General features: G+C 46.5%; 1 protein-coding gene across 2 annotated transcripts; it reads right to left on the reverse strand.

The window, feature by feature from the left end:
- Nucleotides 1-2,334: 2,334 nt before the first annotated feature.
- LOC129015283 (nuclear pore complex-interacting protein family member B13-like) lies at nucleotides 2,335-20,939 on the reverse strand. 2 transcript variants are annotated; one of them, XM_063655201.1, is made up of 10 exons: nucleotides 20,472-20,939; nucleotides 16,786-16,914; nucleotides 13,291-13,390; nucleotides 12,989-13,127; nucleotides 9,938-10,039; nucleotides 8,867-8,927; nucleotides 8,585-8,757; nucleotides 8,373-8,467; nucleotides 7,138-7,208; nucleotides 2,335-5,384 (listed from the first exon to the last, which is right to left on the reverse strand). In XM_063655201.1, exons 1-10 carry the CDS (start codon nucleotides 20,535-20,537, stop codon nucleotides 2,913-2,915), a joined length of 3,408 nt encoding a protein of 1,135 aa, XP_063511271.1. In that variant the 5' UTR covers nucleotides 20,538-20,939; the 3' UTR covers nucleotides 2,335-2,912. The 2 variants fall into 2 exon arrangements, with proteins under 2 accessions (XP_063511271.1, XP_054308942.2); XM_054452967.2 differs by having other exon boundaries at nucleotides 7,138-7,211.
- Between the last annotated feature and the right edge of the window lie 1,028 nt (nucleotides 20,940-21,967).

Consider the following 21,967-nt stretch of genomic DNA (forward strand, 5'->3'; position numbering starts at 1 on the left):
CAGGGGCTGGAGAGCCCCTGAGGACCAATGGGGCTTCTTGGCTTAAATGCCATGGGTGGGAGCTGGGGCAGCAGGGGTTCATGAGGCACTCACCTGGATTATCTGTCATTGTTGTAGCTCATACAGTCCAAGGGCCTCAGACTATAAATGTGTGGTGGTGAATTAACTACCTGTTGTGACGTTATCCTGGTCCTGTGAAGATTTACAAGGAGCCGTGTCACTCCTCTGCCAAAACCCTGGACTGTCCTCCTGTCCCCCTTGGCACAAATCACAAAGCCCCATCGTGCACACAGGAGCCCGGGTGCTCAGGCCTTACCCAGCAGCTCCAGGCCTCCTGGCTCCAACCCTCTGCCTTCTTGCTTTCCCTTCAGCAGGACAGATCTCTCCCTTCCCGGGGCCTTTGCACATTCCCTCTGTAGGAATGCTCTGTCCTGCTCTCTGCAGGAATTCCCTCTGCAGGAATGCTCTGTCCCCAGCGATCTGTGTTGCTTCTCCCTGTGGACACCTGAGAGGGAGATTTCCTCGACTACACAATGTCGAATAACTGGCCCTTACCTGCATCTGCCCTGCTTTATTTTTCTGGGTAACACGCAGGTAACACGCCTCACCACCTGGCCTGCTCACTGATGTGACCGCTCATCGACCCTCCCAGACTCAATGGGGTGAAGATATCTCATTCCTAATTGCATCTCACTTAGCAGTGATAAACAGAAGAGGAATCCACATTCAGACAGTCGATGCTTCCAGTGTTTCCTCCAATACTCGAGAATCTGCTCCACAGGTGAACGGACTTCTCCAACTGCTGATAGAAATGGTAGTACTCGTGGTGGTGGGAACCCACACCCACCCTCAGACACCAACTCGCAGCATCTCCGCAGGCCCAACAGCCCCCGCTCCAGTGGCGCAGAGACCCCCGAAGGCCGGCACCTGGATGTTCCCCTTGAGCTATTCACTTAAGAAAAAACAGTCCATTCTCCACCGGGCACTCTTCTCATTCATTCTGAGAATTGAAAATCAGGCTTTTTATTTGTTTGTTTTGTTTTTAACCTCAAACAGCGTTGTTTCTAAACTATGGGGAGTGAATCCAAATCTGAAGACAGAATGGACTGAACTTCAGGGATGCCTGGGCTGCTGGCTCTCAGCTCACCCGTGCCCACCTACCCCGTGCCCACCCGCTTTACTTACCATCCTTGAAAGTCTTCTCAGTCTCAGCCATGGCCCATGGCAGCCCAGGCAGCCCTTGCCTTCTGCTCCCTGCGAGGGAGCCCCTGGAGGGCGGCAGTGGAAGAGACGCTCTGAAGCCTCAGAACAGCTCCAGAGACCAGCAGGCAGCCCTTCCATTGCTGTGTGCTGGCCTGACATCCGCCCGCGTGAACCCCCTCGCACACACACGTACACGCACACACATGTACACGCACACACATGTACACGCACACACACAGATTACCCACATGCCCATTCAAACCACAACTTAATAACAAGGAACTGAAAAAAAAAAGGCTATTAGACCCAAATGAGAATCATAAGGTGGATCCCAATGAGAATTGTCTGCAGCATCGCAGTCACCGCTGTGTCTGAGACAGGATTTTCCATTTCAGCAGCAGATCTAAACCTGATGCCCAGGACCTGTTTTAAGCAGTGAATCAAAGATCACAGAAGTTAAAGTTTGGCAAGTTTTCGATGTCAAGGAGATGGAAAGCCTAAAATCAGTTTCTGAACCACTAAATTAGAGAGAACAGCCTTGCTCATGAATTTTCCAGAATTCCACAAACAATTAAGAAGACCCAGGGTAGGAAACACATACGATTTGTTTTCTTTGATGGTTAAGTTGGTTTAAGGCACAGAGTGAGAACACAGGTAAAAAGAAGCAACTGTTCAAGCCCCAAGGAGAATCCAGAACCGACCCAGCCCCCATGGAGAATCCAGGATCCATCCAGCCCCCAAGGAGAATCCAGAACCGACCCAGCCTCCAAGGAGAACCTAGAACCGATTCAGCGCCCCCAGAGATCCCAGAACCGACCCAGCCCCCATGGAGAATCCAGGATCCATCCAGCCCCCAAGGAGAATCCAGAACCGACCCAGCCTCCAAGGAGAACCCAGAACCGACTCAGCACCCCCAGGGATCCCAGAACCGACCCAGCCCCCAAGGAGATCCCACAACCGACTCAGCCTCCAAGGAGAACCCAGAACCGACTCAGTGCCCCCAGAGACCCCAGAACCGACCCAGCCCCATGGAGAATCCCCCTCTCCAAGAAACACCCAAGAATGATCAATAAATACTTCATAAAAAAAAAAAATTTTCTGGAATTCACATTTTAAAAATAAAAAACCAAACAGGTGAATTTAACTTTTATTTAACTCAATATATCTAAAATACCAAATATCATTTCAATATATAATAAATATAAAATTACTAGACTATTTTACAGTTTTTGGTCTTATGGCTTTGACATGTGGTGTGTAATTTAAGCTTATAGCACATCTCAATTTGGACTATCGCATTTCAAGGCTCGGTAGTCACCTGTCATTAATGGCTACTGTAATGGGCATTAAAAGTCTAAGAACTTGTCTTCTGTAGTTTTCCTACATAGGGAGATAATTTCTGGGCAGTCTGTTGTCAGTATATGGCCCTTTGAAAATGATGCCTAGTTGTTATTGAAACAGAATAAATTGGCCATTGGGCATTTGGTACAAAAAAAAAAAAAAAAAAAGAGCTTACTCTATACAGGCATTGGGGGCTAAGCAGTGAAAAAAATCTAAGCACCTACACTCAAGGAGTTTATAGTCAAAGTGACTGAAATACAAATAAACTAGCAGTTCTAACAGTGAGAAAAGCTTAGGGTTCTGGGAGTGGGGGAGTGATGAAAAAATGCTTATCATATGATAGGTGCACAATCAATACTTAAATGAATTTATGTATTGCAAAAATGATGAATAAATAGAATCAACAACATAACAGACGCCTTCCTCCAACACAATAAAAATAAAACAAAAAACAAACACAAAAGAAAACAAAACAAAAAACGGTCAAAACAGTCAGGAGGTTTCTTGAGTCTCCTGATATCATCAGCTCGATGAAATGGTACAGGTCTCAGGTGACACTGGACGGGAGGTGTTTGTGGTCTCAGAAAATCATCAACTGGAGAAGGTGGAACAGGTACCAGAAGACACTCGGGAGGTGTCTTCAGGCTCAGAGAATCATCAACTGCAGAAGGTGGAAGGGGTGCGAAAAAACACTCAGGAGGTTCCTTGGGTCTCCTAAAATCATCAGCTCGAGGAAATGCTACAGGTCCCAGGCGACGCTCAATGGGAGGTGCCTGTGGTGTGAGAAAATCATCAACTGGAGAAGGTGGAAGGGGTACCAGAAGACACTCGGGAGGTGTCTGCAGCCTCAGAGAATCATCAACTGGAGAAGGTGGAAGGGGTGCAAAAAAACAGTCAGGAGGTTTCTTGAGTCTCCTAATATCAGCTCGATGAAATGGTACAGGTCTCAGGTGACACTGTAGTTGAGGTGTTTTTGGTGTGAGAAAATCATCAACTGCAGAAGGTGGAAGAGGTACCACAAGACACTTGGGAGGTTTCTTCAGGCTCAGAGAATCATCAACTGGAGAAGGTGGAAGGGGTGCAGAAAAACAGTCAGGAGGTTTCTTGAGTCTCCTGATATCATCAGCTCGAGGAAATGCTACAGGTCCCAGGCGACAACGCTTGATGGGAGGTTCCTGTGATGTGAGAAAATCGTCAACTGGAGAAGGTGGAAGGGGTAAGAAAAAACAGTCGGGAGGTTCCTTGGGTCTCCTAAAATCATCAGCTTGAGGAAATGCTACAGGTCCCAGGTGACGACGCTTGATGGGAGGTGCCGGTGGTGTGAGAAAATCATCAACTGGAGAAGGTGGAAGGGGTACCAGAAGACACTCGTGAGGTGGCTTCAGGCTCAGAGAATCATCAACTGGAGAAGGTGGAAGGGGTGCGAAAAAACAGTCAGGAGGTTTCTTGAGTCTCCTGATATCATCAGCTCGAGGAAATGCTACAGGTCCCAGGCGACAACGCTTGATGGGAGGTTCCTCTGATGTGAGAAAATCGTCAACTGGAGAAGGTGGAAGGGGTAAGAAAAAACAGTCGGGAGGTTCCTTGGGTCTCCTAAAATCCTCAGCTCGAGGAAATGCTACAGGTCCCAGGTGATGACGCTTGATGGGAGGTGCTGGTGGTGTGAGAAAATCATCAACTGGAGAAGGTGGAAGGGGTACCAGAAGACACTCGGGAGGTGTCTTCAGGCTCAGAGAATCATCAACTGGAGAAGGTGCAAGGGGTGCAAAAAAAAAGTCAGGAGGTTTCTTGAGTCTCCTGATATCATCACCTCGAGGAAATGCTACAGGTCCCAGGCGACAACGCTTGATGGGAGGTTCCTCTGATGTGAGAAAATCATCAACTGGAGAAGGTGGAAGGGGTAAGAAAAGACAGTCGGGAGGTTCCTTGGGTCTCCTAAAATCCTCAGCTTGAGGAAATGCTACAGGTCCCAGGTGATGACGCTCGATGGGAGGTGCCTGTGGTGTGAGAAAATCATCAACTGGAGAAGGTGGAAGGGGTACCAGAAGACACTCGGGAGGTGTCTGCAGCCTCAGAGAATCATCAACTGGAGAAGGTGGAAGGGGTGTGAAAAAACAGTCAGGAGGTTTCTTGAGTCTCCTAATATCATCAGCTCGATGAAACGGTACAGGTCTCAGGTGACACTGTAGTTGAGGTGTTTTTGGTGTGAGAAAATCATCAACTGCAGAAGGTGGAAGAGGTACCACAAGACACTCGGGAGGTGTCTTCAGGCTCAGAGAATCATCAACTGGAGAAGGTGGAAGGGGTGTGAAAAAACAGTCAGGAGGTTTCTTGAGTCTCCTGATATCATCAGCTTGATGAAATGGTACAGGTCTCAGGTGACACTGGACGGGAGGTGTTTGTGGTCTCAGAAAATCATCAACTGGAGAAGGTGGAAGGGGTACCAGAAGACACTCGGGAGGTGTCTTGAGGCTCAGAGAATCATCAACTGGAAAAGGGGAAATTGGTATGAAAAGACCCTCGGGAGGTGTCTTGAGTCTCGGAAAATCATTAGCTCGAGGAAGTGGTTCAGGTCCCAGGGCACACTCGTCTTGAGGTGTCTCTCTTCTCAGAAAATCATCAGTTGTTGAATGTGGTTGAGGTCCTAGTAGACACTGTAGTCGAGAAAGAGTCAGCAGTCTCAGACACCCTTTAACTGATGGATGTGGTTGACCTCTCAGATCACACTGAGGTGGAGGAGTTGGCTTGTGGCCCATCCTTTTTCTTAAAGTTTCAGCCATGAGGTAGGGCCAGTAGGGCAACCCTGAGGAATGATGGTGCTCCACTGCCGCCATCCTGACCTGTAGGGCCGAAGGAGGAAATGTTTTCACACATATTCATTTGATGGACAAAATTACCGCCACCAACACAGGCTGCACCTTATGTTGCTGGTGATAGATTTTTGCACCTTTCCATCCTCCAGGTTTCAAAATAGCAGTATCAGTGTCATAATATCACCCTTCCACTGAGTACTGCCCACAGCTGGGGAGTAAAGAAAAGTCACTGGGACACACTGTTGTCTCCACATGCCACTGTGTCTGTTTGCAAATGTAGGCAGGCTGGGGTCCTGCCCCAGGGAAGACAGAATCATAACAGAGTAATAAAGAAGCATGTTTGAGACACAGGAGTGTCTATGTCTATCCTCTTTCCTCCCTCACAGCCATCACCAGAGCATGTTTCTTGCACCAGGTCAACAGAGAGTAAGAGAGGCATGAAAAGCCCATTGTCCACACATGTTGCAGCTTCTTTTTGGAGAATGTTTTCCAGGCCTTTTATGTTCTGTCTCTGATTCTCAGAACTCTGCAAGGTCAGTCTGACCACCCTGCTCCAAATCGAAGAAAACAGAGGTTTCCAGAGGAAGGAGAAATTGTGCCCAGGGTCACACAGCTTGCAAGAGGCAGAGTGGAAGTTGATTCCAGCTCTGCCTGCGGGACCCTCTCATTTCCCCTCTGTTTCCCTTCTGGACAAAGGATCTTCTTCACTCTGGAGGTGCCACCCATGAGAACAAAGAGCTCTGGAGAGATGTGGATTCCTGAAGAGCTTCAGGGGAACTGGGAGAGGGATTTCTGACAGAACAATCTTATCTCAAGAAGTCAGTTAGACATGGCTGTAATATTTCTTTTCACTCCCAGGTAATACCAAATTGTAAGTGCACTACGACATAAAGAATACCCCATGGAAAAATGAGGTGGGAATTCTAAAGAAAGCAAGTTTTAAAACTGTGTTTCACTTCAAGTGTACAAGTCCCATCATGTGTAATCATAGGACTCAGCAGCTTTTGAAGGTACAGAGGCCACACAAGAATCAGCTTAGCTGAGCATCATTTAAGGCCTTCATTTGGAATTGTCCCTGTAGGTAATAAGTTACATTCACTCTTCACTAATTCACAGTCAGGGCCTATTTGCTATTACAAATATGGAACCTCTGACACTTTGAATATTAGATCAGGGGCCCCACTGGGTGGGTATGAAGGTGTTTTTGCACAACATGGTTACCAACAGGGATGGGACTGTGACGAACTATGGAATTGGCCTTGTCAAAGAGCATTCAAAATTGCACAAAGCACAAATTAATGTTAAATTAATGCATTTTCACTATTTTTACTTCTGGGAATACAGCAGATATTTCAAACGTTAATCACCTACATTATGGCAGAATGCAAACAAAATCACAGCAAAAGAAAATCCCACATATTTCGGAAATGAGACCCCACAACATCTTGGGTAAGGTGGATCAGTCAGAGTTCACCGCGCCATGAGACCTACAGTACTGGAGGTCAGTGGTGCCTCCTCGTGTTATTTCTGGAAACAGAACAGTAAAAGCCCTTCAGCCCTCGGTCCCTGAGCTTTTATGGATTCTGGAGGTGCCACCAACAATGATCAGCTGGGAATGGAGAAGCCTGAAAGCTCATGGAGAAGATTTTGCTTCTCAAGAAGTCGAGACAGAAAAGGCACCACAGAACCTACAGAGCAGAGGCCAGGCCAGGAGAGGGCATTGTCGGAAAAGACCAAAGCGTCCTGATATAGGAAGAGTGAAAACGTCCCCAGCATTTACCTTTGTCTTCTCTGTGTTTTCAGCTGGGACGCCGCTCCTGTTCCTCATGGGAACCCAATGATGTCCTGAATCTGCTAAGGGCCAGAGAAGGGAATGGGGCTAAATCTGGCTTGCATGTTCTGTGCAGAATAAGAAACCCTCCACACCCTCCGATGCCATCTCACTCTCTGCCACACAGGTCCCTTACCAGAGGCACAGGGTTTATTGACCACATGCCTCAGAGGACTCTGGAGCCCTCTGGACCCTCATCCTTGAGGAAGATACCACAGAGCCCTGGTCCAGGGGTATTCTTAACTCTCAACAGGCTGTGAACAGGTCGGGCTCCAACCAGCTGGAAATGAGCTCTAAATCAGTATATATCAGAGGAAATCACTCATCATGTGAGCACAGACTCAAAATTAAAATAGGAACAGCCATGGTTGGAAGAATATCAATAAACCCTGGACAGGAACAGCACTGCTCCTCTTCTTCAAGCCATAGGGACATTTAAAATTCTGTGGATTCATAGTTAATCTAACTTTCATACCTGGCCAGGTATTATCAATACTTATGAACAGAAATGGACATAAAGAGATGAACAGTCATGAGAAAAGGTAAGAGCTACAGAAATTAACTGGAAAGTTTTAGGGTTATACTTCAAATGTTAGAGGAGTAGGATTACATAGAAATCTAACTTACTAATGGAGTTATATAGTTGACAATAAACAACTTAAAAAGAATGAAGGAAGTTCCAAAAAGTGTAAATAAATGCTTCTTTTCTTAAAGCAGATCTCAAGCTACAATATTGATCCATGAAGACACGGCCAGAAAATCTGTGCTCTCATCAGCACATGTGGCTCCCATTCTAAAGTGCTATTGTTGTTTTCTCAAGTGAAAGAAAAATAAATCCTTCACACTGAGTCAAGGTGGAAAGGCGAGCTGGCCCATCTGCCTTCTAGGCTCATCTCCTCAGTTAAAAGTAACCAAGACATCAGGGTGGGGCAACGTCCACAGTCAGTGGAGCGGCCTGAGCTCCACCATTCACAGGGGACTAGCCAAGAGCCATTCAGCTCGGGCACCTGAGGAAAATAGGGTCCTGCCACCCAGCGAGACAACTGTTCTCTTTATAAGTGCTTGGAATTGTTTCCAGGAAACATAACAATCACCCCACCCGAGCCCTCATCCCCAAAAGGAGAAGCAAGGTGTGTGGATTGTGCAGCACCAATTAAGCGGCTGCCTTCACAGCAAGCTCCTACCCCTCCAGAAAGGGTTCTCTAGGCCCGGTCGTCCCTGGACTGGCTCCAGACTCATGTGTCTCTCTGGCACTCTCTGCTTTTGCCTCATTTCACACCTAGAAGACATAGAAAGAATTGACTTGAAGAATTAAAACACCAAGTTCTTTACTAGATGCTCAAAGCTGTATCTCAAAACAAAAACATCCTTTAAAATGTCCATCACAATGACCTACCTGTGCCGCTTGTAGGCAGCCTTCCTCTCTGCCATCCACCTTTGCAAGGCTTGAGCACAGAGGTGTGGGGAGAAAAATACATCCATGTCCTGACCTGGCAGACTATGTCCAAAAGCAAGGAAAACAAACAAACTTCCTGAGTTGGCAAGAGGCTTTCTTACAGAAGGGGCGATCTGAAAAAGCCAACACATGAGAAATTGAATGTTGAGAGAGTCTAAGGGCCGTGGCATCATCTGCATCAGCACTGAACTATCCTGCAACTGCGGGGAGGAAGCTCCTTACTTTGCACCTGTAGTAGTCCTCTGCCCACCGCTGCAACTCTTGCGTGCGTTGAAACGGTTGCCTATGGATTACAATCACTTTCATCAGATAAAGCACCACTTTCAGGATGACTTTAAATAATCTGCCATGTTTCTGTTATCCTCACAACTGTACCCTTACACTATCTATACCTAGAAAACGTATTTCAGATGGCTGTAAGAGTACAGTCTGAGCCGGTCGCGGTGGCTGACGCCTGTAATCCCAGCACTCTGGGAGGCCGAGGCGGGTGGATCACGAGGTCAGGAGATTGAGAACATCCTGGCTAATACGGTGAAACCCCATCTCTACTAAAAATACAAAGAATTAGCCGGGCGTGGTGGCAGGCACCTGTAATCCCAGCTACTCGGGAGGCTGAGGCAGGGGAATCACTTGAACCTGGGAGGCGGAGGTTACAGTGAGCCAAGATCACGTCATTGCACTCCAGGCTGGGTGACAGAGTGAGACTCCACCTCAGAAAAAATAACAAAAACAAAAACAAAAACAGTACAGTCTGATCCAAACTGTTGCTGTATTGATTCCTCCTCTTTTGCTTATTGCCTGCTGACTTCTGAGTTGACAATTTCCTTCCCCATTCTCAGTATATCCCTAATTCATCCTTCATTGAGCATCTTTTATCATAAAGCTCTATTCTCTTTGTATTAATATCCTTGCCGTGTTTCACAGGGCAGAAACAGCTGGGCTTATAAACAGGCATAGTCCTTTTGAAGGATGTGGTTGATCCTACAACAACACACTTTCCTAAGGATGACAACAACTCACTCCACCCCTAGAATAGCTGGTAACCGAGTTTCCACACAGTCTAGCTGGCAACGGGGTCAGGAGACATTTTGCTACTTCACATCTTTTGGTCACTGGTAAATCTTAAGGTACTTTGTTTTCTGTTTTGTCAACTCTCTCTCTCTCTCTCTGGATATGTCTTCTGACCATTTGTTTCTATTTCTGCATTTACTGGGTCTAAACATTGTACAAAGGTTAAAAACAACATTCCAATGGGGGTTTCCTAAGAGGGTGGGGTTCAGCTTCTCAACTCACAGTTGGGTGTGTATTTCTTTCATATCCAATTTCCCATTCTCCTCTGCCTCTGATAGCTGCCTCTCGTTTTCTGCTTGCTCACATTCTTTCATGTTTTGTTTCCTGAGATTAGAAGGGAGGGAAATGCACACACATGATCCACCAGCCCGTGTGGGATTCCCTCTGCCCTTCTGGCATCTGAAGGCTGTGATTCAAAGATCCCCCCTGCAACCTTCCCATAAATGAACCAACTGATTCTCACAACCAAAGGGAGAATTGACACCTCTCATTGAGGGACAAAGAAATATCACACTCTGGCCTGCTGGCAAGTCACCTGTCATTTCCAGCTCATCTTCATAGTTCTATAGTTAGTCCTATTCTTTAGTAAATATAAAGACTATTAAAAGCTTCTATGAGGTGCACTGTGTGTGTCTCTGGGGTCAGTCTTGTGCTTGACACAGCGAAAGCTCATTTTAGTTCAGTGTGAAAAACCAGACCTCACCACCTCATCACAACTAACTCCATCGGAAGCAGAGGATTGCTCCTCATCTGCCTCCTCCTGTGGGAGACCTGATTCTCAGTCAGAGGCTGATGCCGGAACTGAGACCATCAGACATAGGGAGATCCTTCCAGAATATGGTGTCATTAACCCTGCAGTTCACTACTGCACTTTGCCATGATTCAGGACTGGAACTCTTGTCATCGACTTTAAAGATCCTGGTTGAGAGAAAAGGCAATCTGAATGCTGGGTGCATCTATTGAATTAGAAATGACCGGAATGGCTCCTAAGTCAGGGTGTTATGTCCTGAAAATAGATGACAACTGCAAACCCTCCACCCTGGTGTTGACTGACTTTAACAAGGTTCAGTTCACAGAGAGTGAGGGCAGAAAAAGGAAATGGCCTAAAAAGGTAAGTTTGCTGTGTTGCCCTCACACCACTTGATTCATGCTCCTGATCCTAAGGACCTCACCTGATACTTGGTTTTATAGGAAGGATGTGTAAAATTCCCAGAATGCTAGGAAACAGGGACAAAAACACTTCAAAGAGAAAGTTAATGAACTTGTTTCTGACCACAGGGCATCCTTCAGCACACGCTGTCTGGAGTGGCCTCAAACAAGGAGTGTGTGGTGAGCTGCTGAGAATGCAATGGGAGCAGGGTCCTGTCCCCACGCTAAATGAGCTCACAGATTAATGCAAATGAGAAGCCAGTGAGGACCTCACTACTCCTGCTGTGCACTTGGGAACTACAAACACAAAACCTGACTCTGGAGGGAAGCTAAGGAAGCATTCTAATCTTGAGCTGACATAAGTGCATCTGAAGCTTCCGATCTCCGATGAGAACGATGGGGGACACCAAACAGAATATAAAACCCATGATTGAATACATCAAATTGCTAACATGGCAGTAAACAGACATGAGGTCAAGATGGAGAAGAAGGAAACCCAGGACAAAAGTCAGCCTTGCATTTGGAACCCATTTCCCTGAGTTTCACTGCTGAATTCCAGAAGGGACTACTGAGATGCAAAGAAGCAGAGCAGCTTTTGTATACATGCATGCGATTAGATGAAAAACAAGTGGATTGAGGGTCTGCCAATGAAAGCGATCCATACTGAAGTCCACTGGCTCTGGTTGAGACCCAGAAGAGTCACACATCAGAACAGAGGTGGATAGGAAATACCCTGGCCTTTGTAGGGACTAAGCCTGCACTGACGACCTCAATTGCAGCCTGTATGGAGGACCCCTGACCATCCCCCAGAGGTAGACTCCCATCTCTTCTGCAACAAGATAACATGCTACTCGGCCTCAATTCATTGCTAAATATTTTTTAACAAGTATCTCACATTTAACAAAAAAAGATCAGTCATATGGCAGCAAAATACAATGTAATATGACCAAAACGTGAAAGACTGAAAATGAATCTGGAGGTGAGCCAAGCATTGAATTCAACAATCCAGGCTGGGAGCAGTGGCTCACGCTGGGAGGCAGACGCAGGCGGATCACCTGAGGTCAGGAGTTCAAGACTAGCCTGGCCAACATGGTGAACCCCGGTCTTTACTAAAAATACAAAAATTGGGCTGGGCACAGTGGCTCACGCCTGTAATCCCAGCACATTGGGAGGCCAAGGTGTGCAGATCATGATGTCAGGAGTTCTAGACCAGCCTGGCCAATATGGTGAAACCCCACCTCTACTAAAAATACAAAAATTATCCGGGCATGGTGGCATATGCCTGTAGTCCCAGCTACTCAAGAGGCTGAGGGATAAGAATCGCTTGAACCTGGGAGGCGGAGGTTGCAGTGAGCCAAGATCACACCACTGCACTCTAGCCTGGGTGACAGAGTGAGACTCTGTCTCAAAAAAAAAAAAAATTGGCTGACTGTGGTGGCACACACCTGTAATCCAAGCTACTCGGGAGGCTGAGGCAGAATTGCTTCAACCTGGGAGGCAGAGGTTGCAGTGAGCCAATATTGCGCCATAGCACTCCAGCCTGGCGACAGAGTGAGACTCTATCTCAAAATTTAAAAAAAAAAAAAAAAAAAAAAAAGGCTGGGTATGGTGGCTCACACCTCTAATCCAGCACTTTGGGAGGCTGAGGCGGGTGGATCACCTGAGGTCAGAAGTTCGAGACCAGCCTGGACAACATGGCGAAACCCCATCTCTAGTAAAAATACAAAAATTAGCTGGGCATGGTGGTGGGCACCTGTAATCCCAGCTACTTGGGAGGCTGAGGCAGGAGAATTGCTTGAACCCAAAAGGCAGTGAGTCGAGATTCTGCCATTGCACTACAGCCTGGGCAACAAGAGCAAAGCTCCATCTCAGGAAAAAAAAGAGAAAGGAAAACCAATGCCAGTACTAGCACCTCCTCTTCCCCCGAAAAAATTACAAACAAGAATGTAGGAAGGGAAACGAATTATGCGGATTAAACTAATCAAGCAGAAAGGACAAACTCAGTTTTGAACCCACTGAATTTGCCACAAATATTGTAGAAAATATTCTCAAGGACTTTACAGTTGTCTACTTTGATTGGCACATGGTTCATAACAACAGTATTTGTGTCAAGGCACATCTTACTCTTCCTCGGCAGTCTTCCTCTGTCCATTGATTTTGTAATGACTGTTGACCTTCCCTGTCACCTTACGGACTTCAGCTCGAACTTTGGCTTCCATATGTCTCCATGAAGTAAAGAGGTCTTCCCGGCCAAATTTAATTCCTGGAAAGGAAGAAACCCTTTTCTTTGTGTGCATACAAATGGACCTCGGCCCTTGGTGAGGGTGAGGAGAGGAGAAGGTGAGAAACCTGAGGGCAAGAAGCTGTTCTTTCCCTTTCCAGGGCAAACTCATTTCCACACTATGGGGACTCCAACAGAGCCATACCTTCCCGGCTACGGCTATTGGACCTCCAGGCTTTCCGCTGTACATCCTTGGATCCGTCATGTACATTTTGTGACTTTAAGACAGTCTTGAGGAAAGACACCTAGGAAATAATAATTTAAGAATGACGGCTGGGCACGCTGGCTCATGCCTATAATCCCAGCACTTTGGGAGGCCGAGGCGGGTGGATCACGGGGTCAGGAGTTCAAGACCAGCTGGCCAAGATGGTGAAACCCCGTCTCTACTAAAAATACAAAAATTAGCCGGGCATGGCTGCGGGCACCTGTAATCCGAGCTACTCGGGAGGCTGAGGCAAAGAACCATTTGAAGCCGGGAGGCGGAAGTTGCAGTGAGCCAAGATCACCGGGAGGTGGTGCATGCCTGTAATCCCAACTACTCGGGAGGCTGAGGCAGGAGAATCGCTTCAAACCAGGAGGAAAATGTTGTAGTGAGCTGAGATTGTGCCATTGCACTCCAACCTGGGCAACAAGATTGAAACTCTGTCTCAAAAAAAAAAAAAAAAAAAAAATAGGCCAGGTGCGGTAGCTCACGCCTGTAATCCCAGCACTTTGGGAGGCCGAGGCAGGTGAATCACAAGGTCAAGAGATGGAGACCATCCTGGCCAACATGGTGAAACCCCGTCTCTACTAAAAATGCAAAAATTAGCTGAGCATGGTGGCGCACGCCTGTAGTCCCAGCTACTAGGGAGGCTGAGGCAGGAGAACTGCTTGAACCTGGGAGGCAGAGGTTGCAGTGAGCCGAGATCACACCACTGCACTCCAGCCTGGTGACAGAGACTCCGTCTCAAAAAAAAAAAAAAAAAAAAAGACATGAATATACTTCACACAACTGAACTGTACACTTCAACACGGTTAGATGGTAATTATCATGTTATAAGTATTTTACCACAGGTTAACATGTTTCACAACTTGAAAAGGAAGTAATTACCTTCAGCTCTCCGAGTTCTAGAATTTGTAACATTTCACCCCCTGCTCCTTCCTGATCTGCACTGGAGCATCTTCCTTCTATCCCTGCTCTACTCAGAGTCCACTTTCCCTTCCCTCACATCAGCTTCATTGAGGCTGGTTTGAACCTAACGCAAAACATTCTCACTAACGACTGAATTCCCACCAAGATTTCCATATTATCACAGTATGCTTTTAATCTTCTAAGATATTAAATATTTGTTCTCATCATAGCTAAAATGCAATGCAAATCCCATCTCAGATGTGGGTCAGATACCTATGAATCTCCTGAGGTAGTTATTGAAATAACTTTTTTTTTTTTTTTTTTTGGGATGGAGTGTCACTCTCACCCATGCTGAAGTGCAGTGGCGCTACCTTGGCTCACGGCAACCTCCACCTCCCAGATTCAAGCAATTCTTGTGCCTCAGCCTCCCAAGTAGCTGGGATTACGGGTGCCCGCTACCATGCCTGGCTAATTTTTGTCTTTTTAGTAGAGATGGGGTTGCACCGTGTTGGCCCATCTGGTCTTGAACTCCTGACCTCAAGTGATCCACCTGCCTCAGCCTCCCAAAGTGCTGGGATTACAGGCATGAGCCACCACACCTGGCCTGAAATAATATCTTTCAAATTCTTTGCAGAATTTGTTCTTTTCTGATTTCTGCACATAGGATAAAAAACAAAACATGTACTAGGATTTCGAGAGAAGCATGGGTAATCTAAAAAGATGAAAGAGCAACCACACCTATCCCACAGCTACGCTAGATTTCATAGGAAAGGTAGCTGGCCCAGTTTGGAGCTAGGAGGAATGTCAAACACATGAAGAAATGAGAAGCAAGGAAATGCCATCATGCATGAATGCTTCATGGCACCCATGATGTCCCTGCTTAGGAGGTAGTGGTATAGATGACTAGATGATAAGGACAAAGATGAGAAGGTGTGAAGTTGTCCAAGTCCAACAGCTCAACTGAACTTTCCTAAATGGAATTTTTAAAAAGTGGTAAATTTAAAAACTTCCCCCGGCTCACGTGGTGGCTCACGCTTGTAATCCCAGCACTTTGGGAGGCTGAGGCGGGCGGATCATTTGAGGTCGGGTTTTGAGACTAGCCTGGCCAACATGGTAAAACCCCGACTCTACTAAAAATACAAAAATTAGCTGGGCATGGTGGTGGGCACCTGTAATCCCAGCTACTTGAGAGGCTGAGGCAGGGGAATCGCTTGAAGCCAGGAGGTGGAGGTTGCAGTGAGCCAAGATCACACCATTATACTCCAGCCTGGGCAACACAGGGAGACTCGTCTCGGGGCTGGGAAAAAAAAAAGAAAAAAAAAACTTCCTCCAATTTATACCGAAAATTCTCTCTTCAGGACTAAGTGGCATAGAGAATGTTAAATGTGCCTCGATATCTTCATAACTCATATATTTTCTGTTTTCTACATATCTTGAAAGGCAGTGCCAAATGACGTGTAATTATCTAGGTGGTAAAACTGAAACATACTTCCTCTTCCCTTGAATATAAAAAAGCATTGTGGTATTAGTACTTTTATCTTGGATCATTGTTCAGAAGGAGGTTCAGCCCCCAGACAACCACATTTTTACTGCCATGAATGGCAAGAGAAAATGTAGAGCTCAACTTACCCAATGGAAAAAAGGCTCAAAAGACAAATTATGGCACAACTTAGCAGCCAAATTCTTACCAAGTACAGACTTTTGACATACTGATCTCTCTCCAGTTGCAACTGGGAACATGCACTTTGAATGATGTCATTCAAAATTACCCTGCCCAGACACACTTTTCATTGATTCTCTGGAGGGCAGTTCTAAGAGATTCTCTGGGGCTTTCTCTGCATCATGAGACGCAGTGCAGTTCTGCCCTTCATCTTCTGGCAGTTTGTCACCTCATCCCTATGACCTCAGAGGAACTTTGTCTCAGGCCAATTGTTTGTTCCTTGAGCTCTTCCATTTCCCCTAAAAATCATTTGCTGCCCCTCTAAATGGCCTACATCTCCATCTATCTCCCTCTCCCCTCAGAAGAGGGTGCTCTTTAAGCATCAACCATCCGGCCCTTCTAGCAGTCTCATTTTTCAGCTGGTTCCCATGTTTATGCCTGTTCTATGTTTTTCTTCTCCTGTTAAGCTGTCTGTTGTCAGCTCATTTCTGCAGTGAATCTTCAGAGAGGAGACTGGAAGCTTTCCTTCCACCCATATGCTAGAACTATAAAGCAGAAGAGTTTAGAAAGAATTTCCTATTTAAGTGATGAAACCTCATACTCCATTTCTGATAAATAACACTAAGGTTAAAAAAAGTTATTTTTGACCAAAAGCTCTGTTGACATTTTATTAAACAAACACCAACCTATTTAATTTTCATAATGTAAATGGCAGATATTTTCATAATTCTTATGCTAATAAATCATTTCCCTGATTTTTTGGGTAAAACCACATATTCATAATGAAGTCCAGAAACGTGAATTGTTTTAAATAATTTCTTCTTATTTGTGATTACAAGTATACCTCTACAGAAAGTTAGTATACTCACACAAAGGCTAGTTTTCCAGAGGAAAATGGCAAGTGTAGAAATTCCCAGAAACACAATAATGATAACTATCCAAGGAATTCCACAAAAGTCAGTCCCAGGATGAAAATCATCAGGCAGAGAATTGATAACCTGGAATAATAATAGTTGAAATAATGAAAAGGTCAATGACACTGACAATATTTCACTCAGAAAGAATCATCCTTAGAAACCGTCAACCTCCTCCAAAAGGTAACCACATCCCTCAGATATCACCGTGGGATTCCACTGCTACAAAAAAGAACAGAAGTTAGAAGTCTCATGTTTTTCAGATGGCTGGTAGTGTTTTTAGGCATTGCAAATGTGGGGTGTCATCTTTCTTGGTATAAAGCAGGGATATCCAATCTTTTGGCTTCCCTGGCTATATTAAAAGAAGCAAAGTTGTCTTGAGCCACACATAACATACACTAACACTAACAATAGCTGATGATCTAAAAAAAGCTCTTTTTTTTTTTTTTTTTGGAGACAGTGTTCCGCTCTGCTCAGTCGTCCAGGCTGGAGTGCAGTGGTGCAATCTCGGCTCACTGCAACCTCCAGCTCCTGGGCTCAAGCCATTCTCCTCCCTCAGCCTCCCGAGTAGCTGAGATTACAGGTCTCTGCCACCATGCCCGACTAATTTTTGTATTTTTAGTACAGATGAGGTTTCACCATGTTGGCCAGGCTGGTCTCGAACTCCTGACAGGCGATCTGCCTGCCTCGGCCTCCCAAAGTGCTGGGATTACAGGCGTGAGCCACCGTGCCTGGCCATTTTTTTGCTTTTGTTTTTGTCTGTTGTTTTTGAGGTGGGGTGTCACTCTGTCACCCAGGCTGGAGTGCAGTGGCGTGCTCTCGGCTCATTGCAACCTCTGCCTCTCAGGTTCAAGTGATTCTCCTGCCTCAGCCTCCTGAGTAGCTGGGAGTACAGGTGCCTGACAGTGCACTCAGCAAATTTTTGTATTTTTTGTGGAGATGGGGTTTTGCCATGTTGGCCAGGGTGGTCTCAAACTCCTGACCTCAGGTAATCTGCCCGCCTCAGCCTCCCAAAGTGCTGGGATTAGAGGCAAGAGCCACTGCACCTGGCCAGAATCTCATAATGTTTTAAGAAAGTTTACAAATTTGTGTTGAACTGCATTCAAAACTGTCCTGGGCCACATGCAGCCCATCACTCATGGGTAAGACAAGCTAAGTATAAAGTAATTATCTTATCTTTTCTTTTCTGTTTTGAGACAAAGTCTTGCTCTGTTACCCAGGCTAGATTGCAGTGGCATGATCTCAGGTCCCTGCAACCTCCGCCTCCCGGGTTCAAGCGATTCTCCTGCCTCAGCCTACTGAGTAACTGGGATTACAGGTGCCTGCCACTGTGGTCGGCTAATTTTTGTATTTTTAGTAGAGACAGGGTTTCACCATGTTGGCCAGGCTGGTCTCCAACTCCTGACCTCATGATCTACTTGCCTCGGCCTCCCAAAGTGCTGGGAATACAGGTGTGAGCCACTGCGCTTGGCCAGTAGTTATCTTTTCTTTAAAGTTATTTACTTGTTTTTCAAATTGACATGTAACATTGGATGCATTTATTATATATCACATGATAAAAGAATCCCTCTAAATAATACTTCTCGCTTGGATTATGTGAATCTTTGTCATTTAAAGCTCAGCATAAGTAAAAAAAAAAAAAAAAAAAAAAAAATACAATGAAGGGATTACTTCATTCACAAATAAGTATCAAATTTTAGTGCTTAAAAATTAACAAGGTGGGCCGGGCGCGGTGGCTCATGCTTGTAATCCCAGCAATTTGGGAAGCCGAGGTGGGTGGATCACAAGATCAGGAGATTGAGACCATCCTAGCTAACATGGTGAAACCCCATCTCTACTAAAAATACAAAAAATTAGCAGGGCCCGGTGGCACGCGCCTATAGTTCCAGCTACTCGGGAGGCTGAGGCAGACGAATCACTTGAACCAGGGAGGCAGAGGTTGCAGTGAGCCGAGATTGCACCACTGCACTCAGCCTGGGTGACAGAGTGAGACTCCGTCTCCAAAAAAAAAAAAAAAAAAAAGACCAAGGTGGAGATCACGGAAATGGCATGAAGAGTGTGGGATTTCTCTAAGATTGTTCATATTCATTCCATTAGACGCTTATGTGACTGAAGACGAAGACTTCCCCTGAGTAAGTTCAGACAGCTTGTGATAGCATTTCTACATCGATTCCTCAGGATTTAACTATATATTTTTGAAAACATCTCAATTTTAAATGTTTCTTTCAAGATGGTGAATTAAACAGAGATAGCCCTTCAACAGGTTGAACTCAGCATATGCTGAGTCTGAAATGCAAATCACGGAGTTAGAGAACCATACAACAATGGTAATGATTCAGAAACATGGTGTTGAGCAGAATAAGGCAGACACAAAAGAGTACCTATGGCATGGCATGCATCTGTATACGCGAAATTCCAGAATAAGCAAGCTAACCCATGATAAGAAAGAGACTGGCCGGGAAGAGTGAGACTTCACTTTCTGGGGTGACATAACAGTTAGATCTTGGCTGGGCACGATGGTTTACGCTTGTAATCCCAACGCTTTGGGAGGCCGAGGCGGGTGGATCAACTGAGGTCGGGAGTTCAAAACCAGCCTGACCAACAAGGAGAAACCCTATCTCTACTAAAAATACAAAATTAGCTGGGCGTGGTGGCACACGGCTGTAATCCCAGCCACTCGGGAGGCTGAGGCAGGAGAATTGCTCGAACCTGGGAAGCAGAGGTTGCGGTGAGCTGATATTGTACCACTGCACTCCAATGGGCAACAAGGGATATTGTGCCATTGCACTCCAGCCTGGGCAACAAGGGAGAAACTCTGTCTCAAAAAAATGATAATAATAAAATAAAAATAAAAATAATAAAAATAAAATAATGTAGATCTTGAACGGGGGTTGGGTTATGCTAGTGTACGTACTTTCCAAAGTTAGTAAACTTACACTTAAGGTTATATATTTTGGCCGCGCACGGTGGCTCACGCCTGTAATCCCAGCACTTTGGGAGGCTGAGGCAGGCGGATCACGAGGTCGAGAGATGGAGACTATCCTGGCGAACATGGTGAAACCCCGTCTATACTAAAAATACAAAAATTAGCCAGGCGTGGTGGTCTGCGCTTGTAATCCCAGCTACTCAGGAGGCTGAGGCAGGACAACTGCTTGAACCCCAGAAGCGGAGGTTGCCGTGAGCCGAGATCTTGCCACTGCACTCCAGCCTGGGTGACAGAGTGAGACTCTGTCTTAAAAAATAAAAATAAAAACAAAGTCGTCAAACCAGATGACACAAATCAAATGATATTTCACTTTGTTTTGGTCCATTTCGTTTTTCTGAGACAAGAGTGCAGCGGGGCCATCTCGGCTAACTGCAACTTCCAGCTCTTAGGCCCAAGCGATCCTCCCACCTCAGCCTCTCCGTTAACTGGAATAACAGGTATGCACCACCAGGCCCGACTAATCTTTTTTGGAATTTTTTGTAGAGATGGGGTTTCGCTATGATGCCCTGGCTAGTCTTCAACTCCTGGACTCAAGTGATCTGCCCACCTCGGCCCCCTAAAGTGCTGGGATTACAGGCCTGAGCTGTGTAATTTCATGCCGCGTGACACAGCCCGCTAACAAGGAAGAAACCCCGCGGGTCCAGCGTCTACTCACATAGGTGGGGTGATGGCTGATAAATCCCAGCAGGAGGAGCCAAAAGAGCAGCCACCACACCGGCATGTCCTGGTCCTCTCAGGGAGCCCTGAGGCAGCCAGGACAGAGGCGGGGGTGGCTTAGGGCGGGGGGAGGGAAGGGGACGGGGACGGGGATGGGGAGGTGGAGGGAAGGGGGAGGGGAGGGGAGGGGAGGGGAGGGGAGGGGAGGGGAGGGAAGGGAAGGGAAAGGAGGAGAAGGGGGCTGTTGGGCACCTGGAGGTGGAAGAGGAGGAGGAGGAGGAGGAGGAAAAAGGGGTCTGGGAAAGGATCCGGTTCAAATTAAGTTCTCAAGCGCTGGTGGAAGGTTTAGCTACAGGTCACGGAGAAGGTCAATCAGGGAAGCAACAGGACGCGCAGGGCAAGGGAGCGTGAGGCTTAGGAGCAGTTAGATGGAGACCAAGGTTCCGCTTTCCACCAAACCTTCTTCGGTCTGGGCCCTCTCTTAGCAACCCTGGGATTTTATACTCCCTCTCCACCAATCCCTGACGCCGGTGGTGCGGCCTCACAATGGACATCCCACGAGCGCCCCGCCATTGGACGAGCGCCCCGCCATTCCAATGCCCCCTCCCCCATCTCAGCCCCCCACCCTCCTCCCAAGAACAGGTCCTCTCTGGAACCTTCACAAACCTGATTTCTGGTCCTCCCCAACCAGCTCCCTGTCCCTGCTTCTGGGCACTCCTTCCTTCCTGAGCTCCCAGGGTTCCTCAAGGTCAAACACGGAGAAACCCTATCGCTACTAAAAATACAAAATTAACTGGGTGTGGTGGCACACGGCTGTAATCCCAGCCACTCGGGAGGCTGAGGCAGGAGAATTGCTCGAACCTGGGAAGCAGAGGTTGCGGTGAGCTGATATTGTACCACTGTACTCCAATGGGCAACAAGGGATATTGTGCCATTGTACTCCAGCCTGGGCAACAAGGGAGAAACTCTGTCTCAAAAAAATAATAATAATAAAATAAAAATAAAAATAATAAAATTAAAATAATGTAGATCTTGAATGGGGGTTGGGTTATGCTGGTGTATGTACTTTCCAAAGTTAGTAAACTTACACTTAAGGTTGTATGTTTTGGCCGGGCGCGGCGGCTCACGCCTGTAATCCCAGCACTTTGGGAGGCTGAGGCAGGCGGATCACGAGGTCGAGAGATGGAGACTATCCTGGCGAACATGGTGAAACCCAGTCTATACTAAAAATACAAAAATTAGCCAGGCGTGGTGGTCTGCGCTTGTAATCCCAGCTACTCAGGAGGCTGAGGCAGGACAATTGCTTGAACCCCAGAAGCGGAGGTTGCCGTGAGCCGAGATCTTGCCGCTGCACTCCAGCCTGGGCGACAGAGTGAGACTCTGTCTAAAAAAAACAAAGTCGTCAAACCAGATGACACAAATCAAATGATATTTCACTTTGTTTTGGTCCATTTCGTTTTTCTGAGACAAGAGTGCAGCGGGGCCATCTCGGCT

The sequence above is a fragment of the Pongo pygmaeus genome, chromosome 18 (genome assembly GCF_028885625.2).
Source record: "Pongo pygmaeus isolate AG05252 chromosome 18, NHGRI_mPonPyg2-v2.0_pri, whole genome shotgun sequence".
Lineage (NCBI taxonomy): Eukaryota > Metazoa > Chordata > Mammalia > Primates > Hominidae > Pongo > Pongo pygmaeus.

What these genes read in the sequence shown, in the direction of transcription:
- LOC129015283 (XM_054452967.2), bottom strand. Translation starts at nt 20,537, where the DNA reads ATGCCGGTGTGGTGGCTGCTCTTTTGGCTCCTCCTGCTGGGATTTATC. An exon ending in AGGACTACTACAGGTGCAAA is followed by an intron (nt 8,758 to 8,866) that starts GTAAGGAGCTTC and finishes TGGCTTTTTCAG; the next exon opens with ATCGCCCCTTCTGTAAGAAA. An exon ending in AAAACACAGAGAAGACAAAG is followed by an intron (nt 5,385 to 7,137) that starts GTAAATGCTGGG and finishes TCGGCCCTACAG; the next exon opens with GTCAGGATGGCGGCAGTGGA.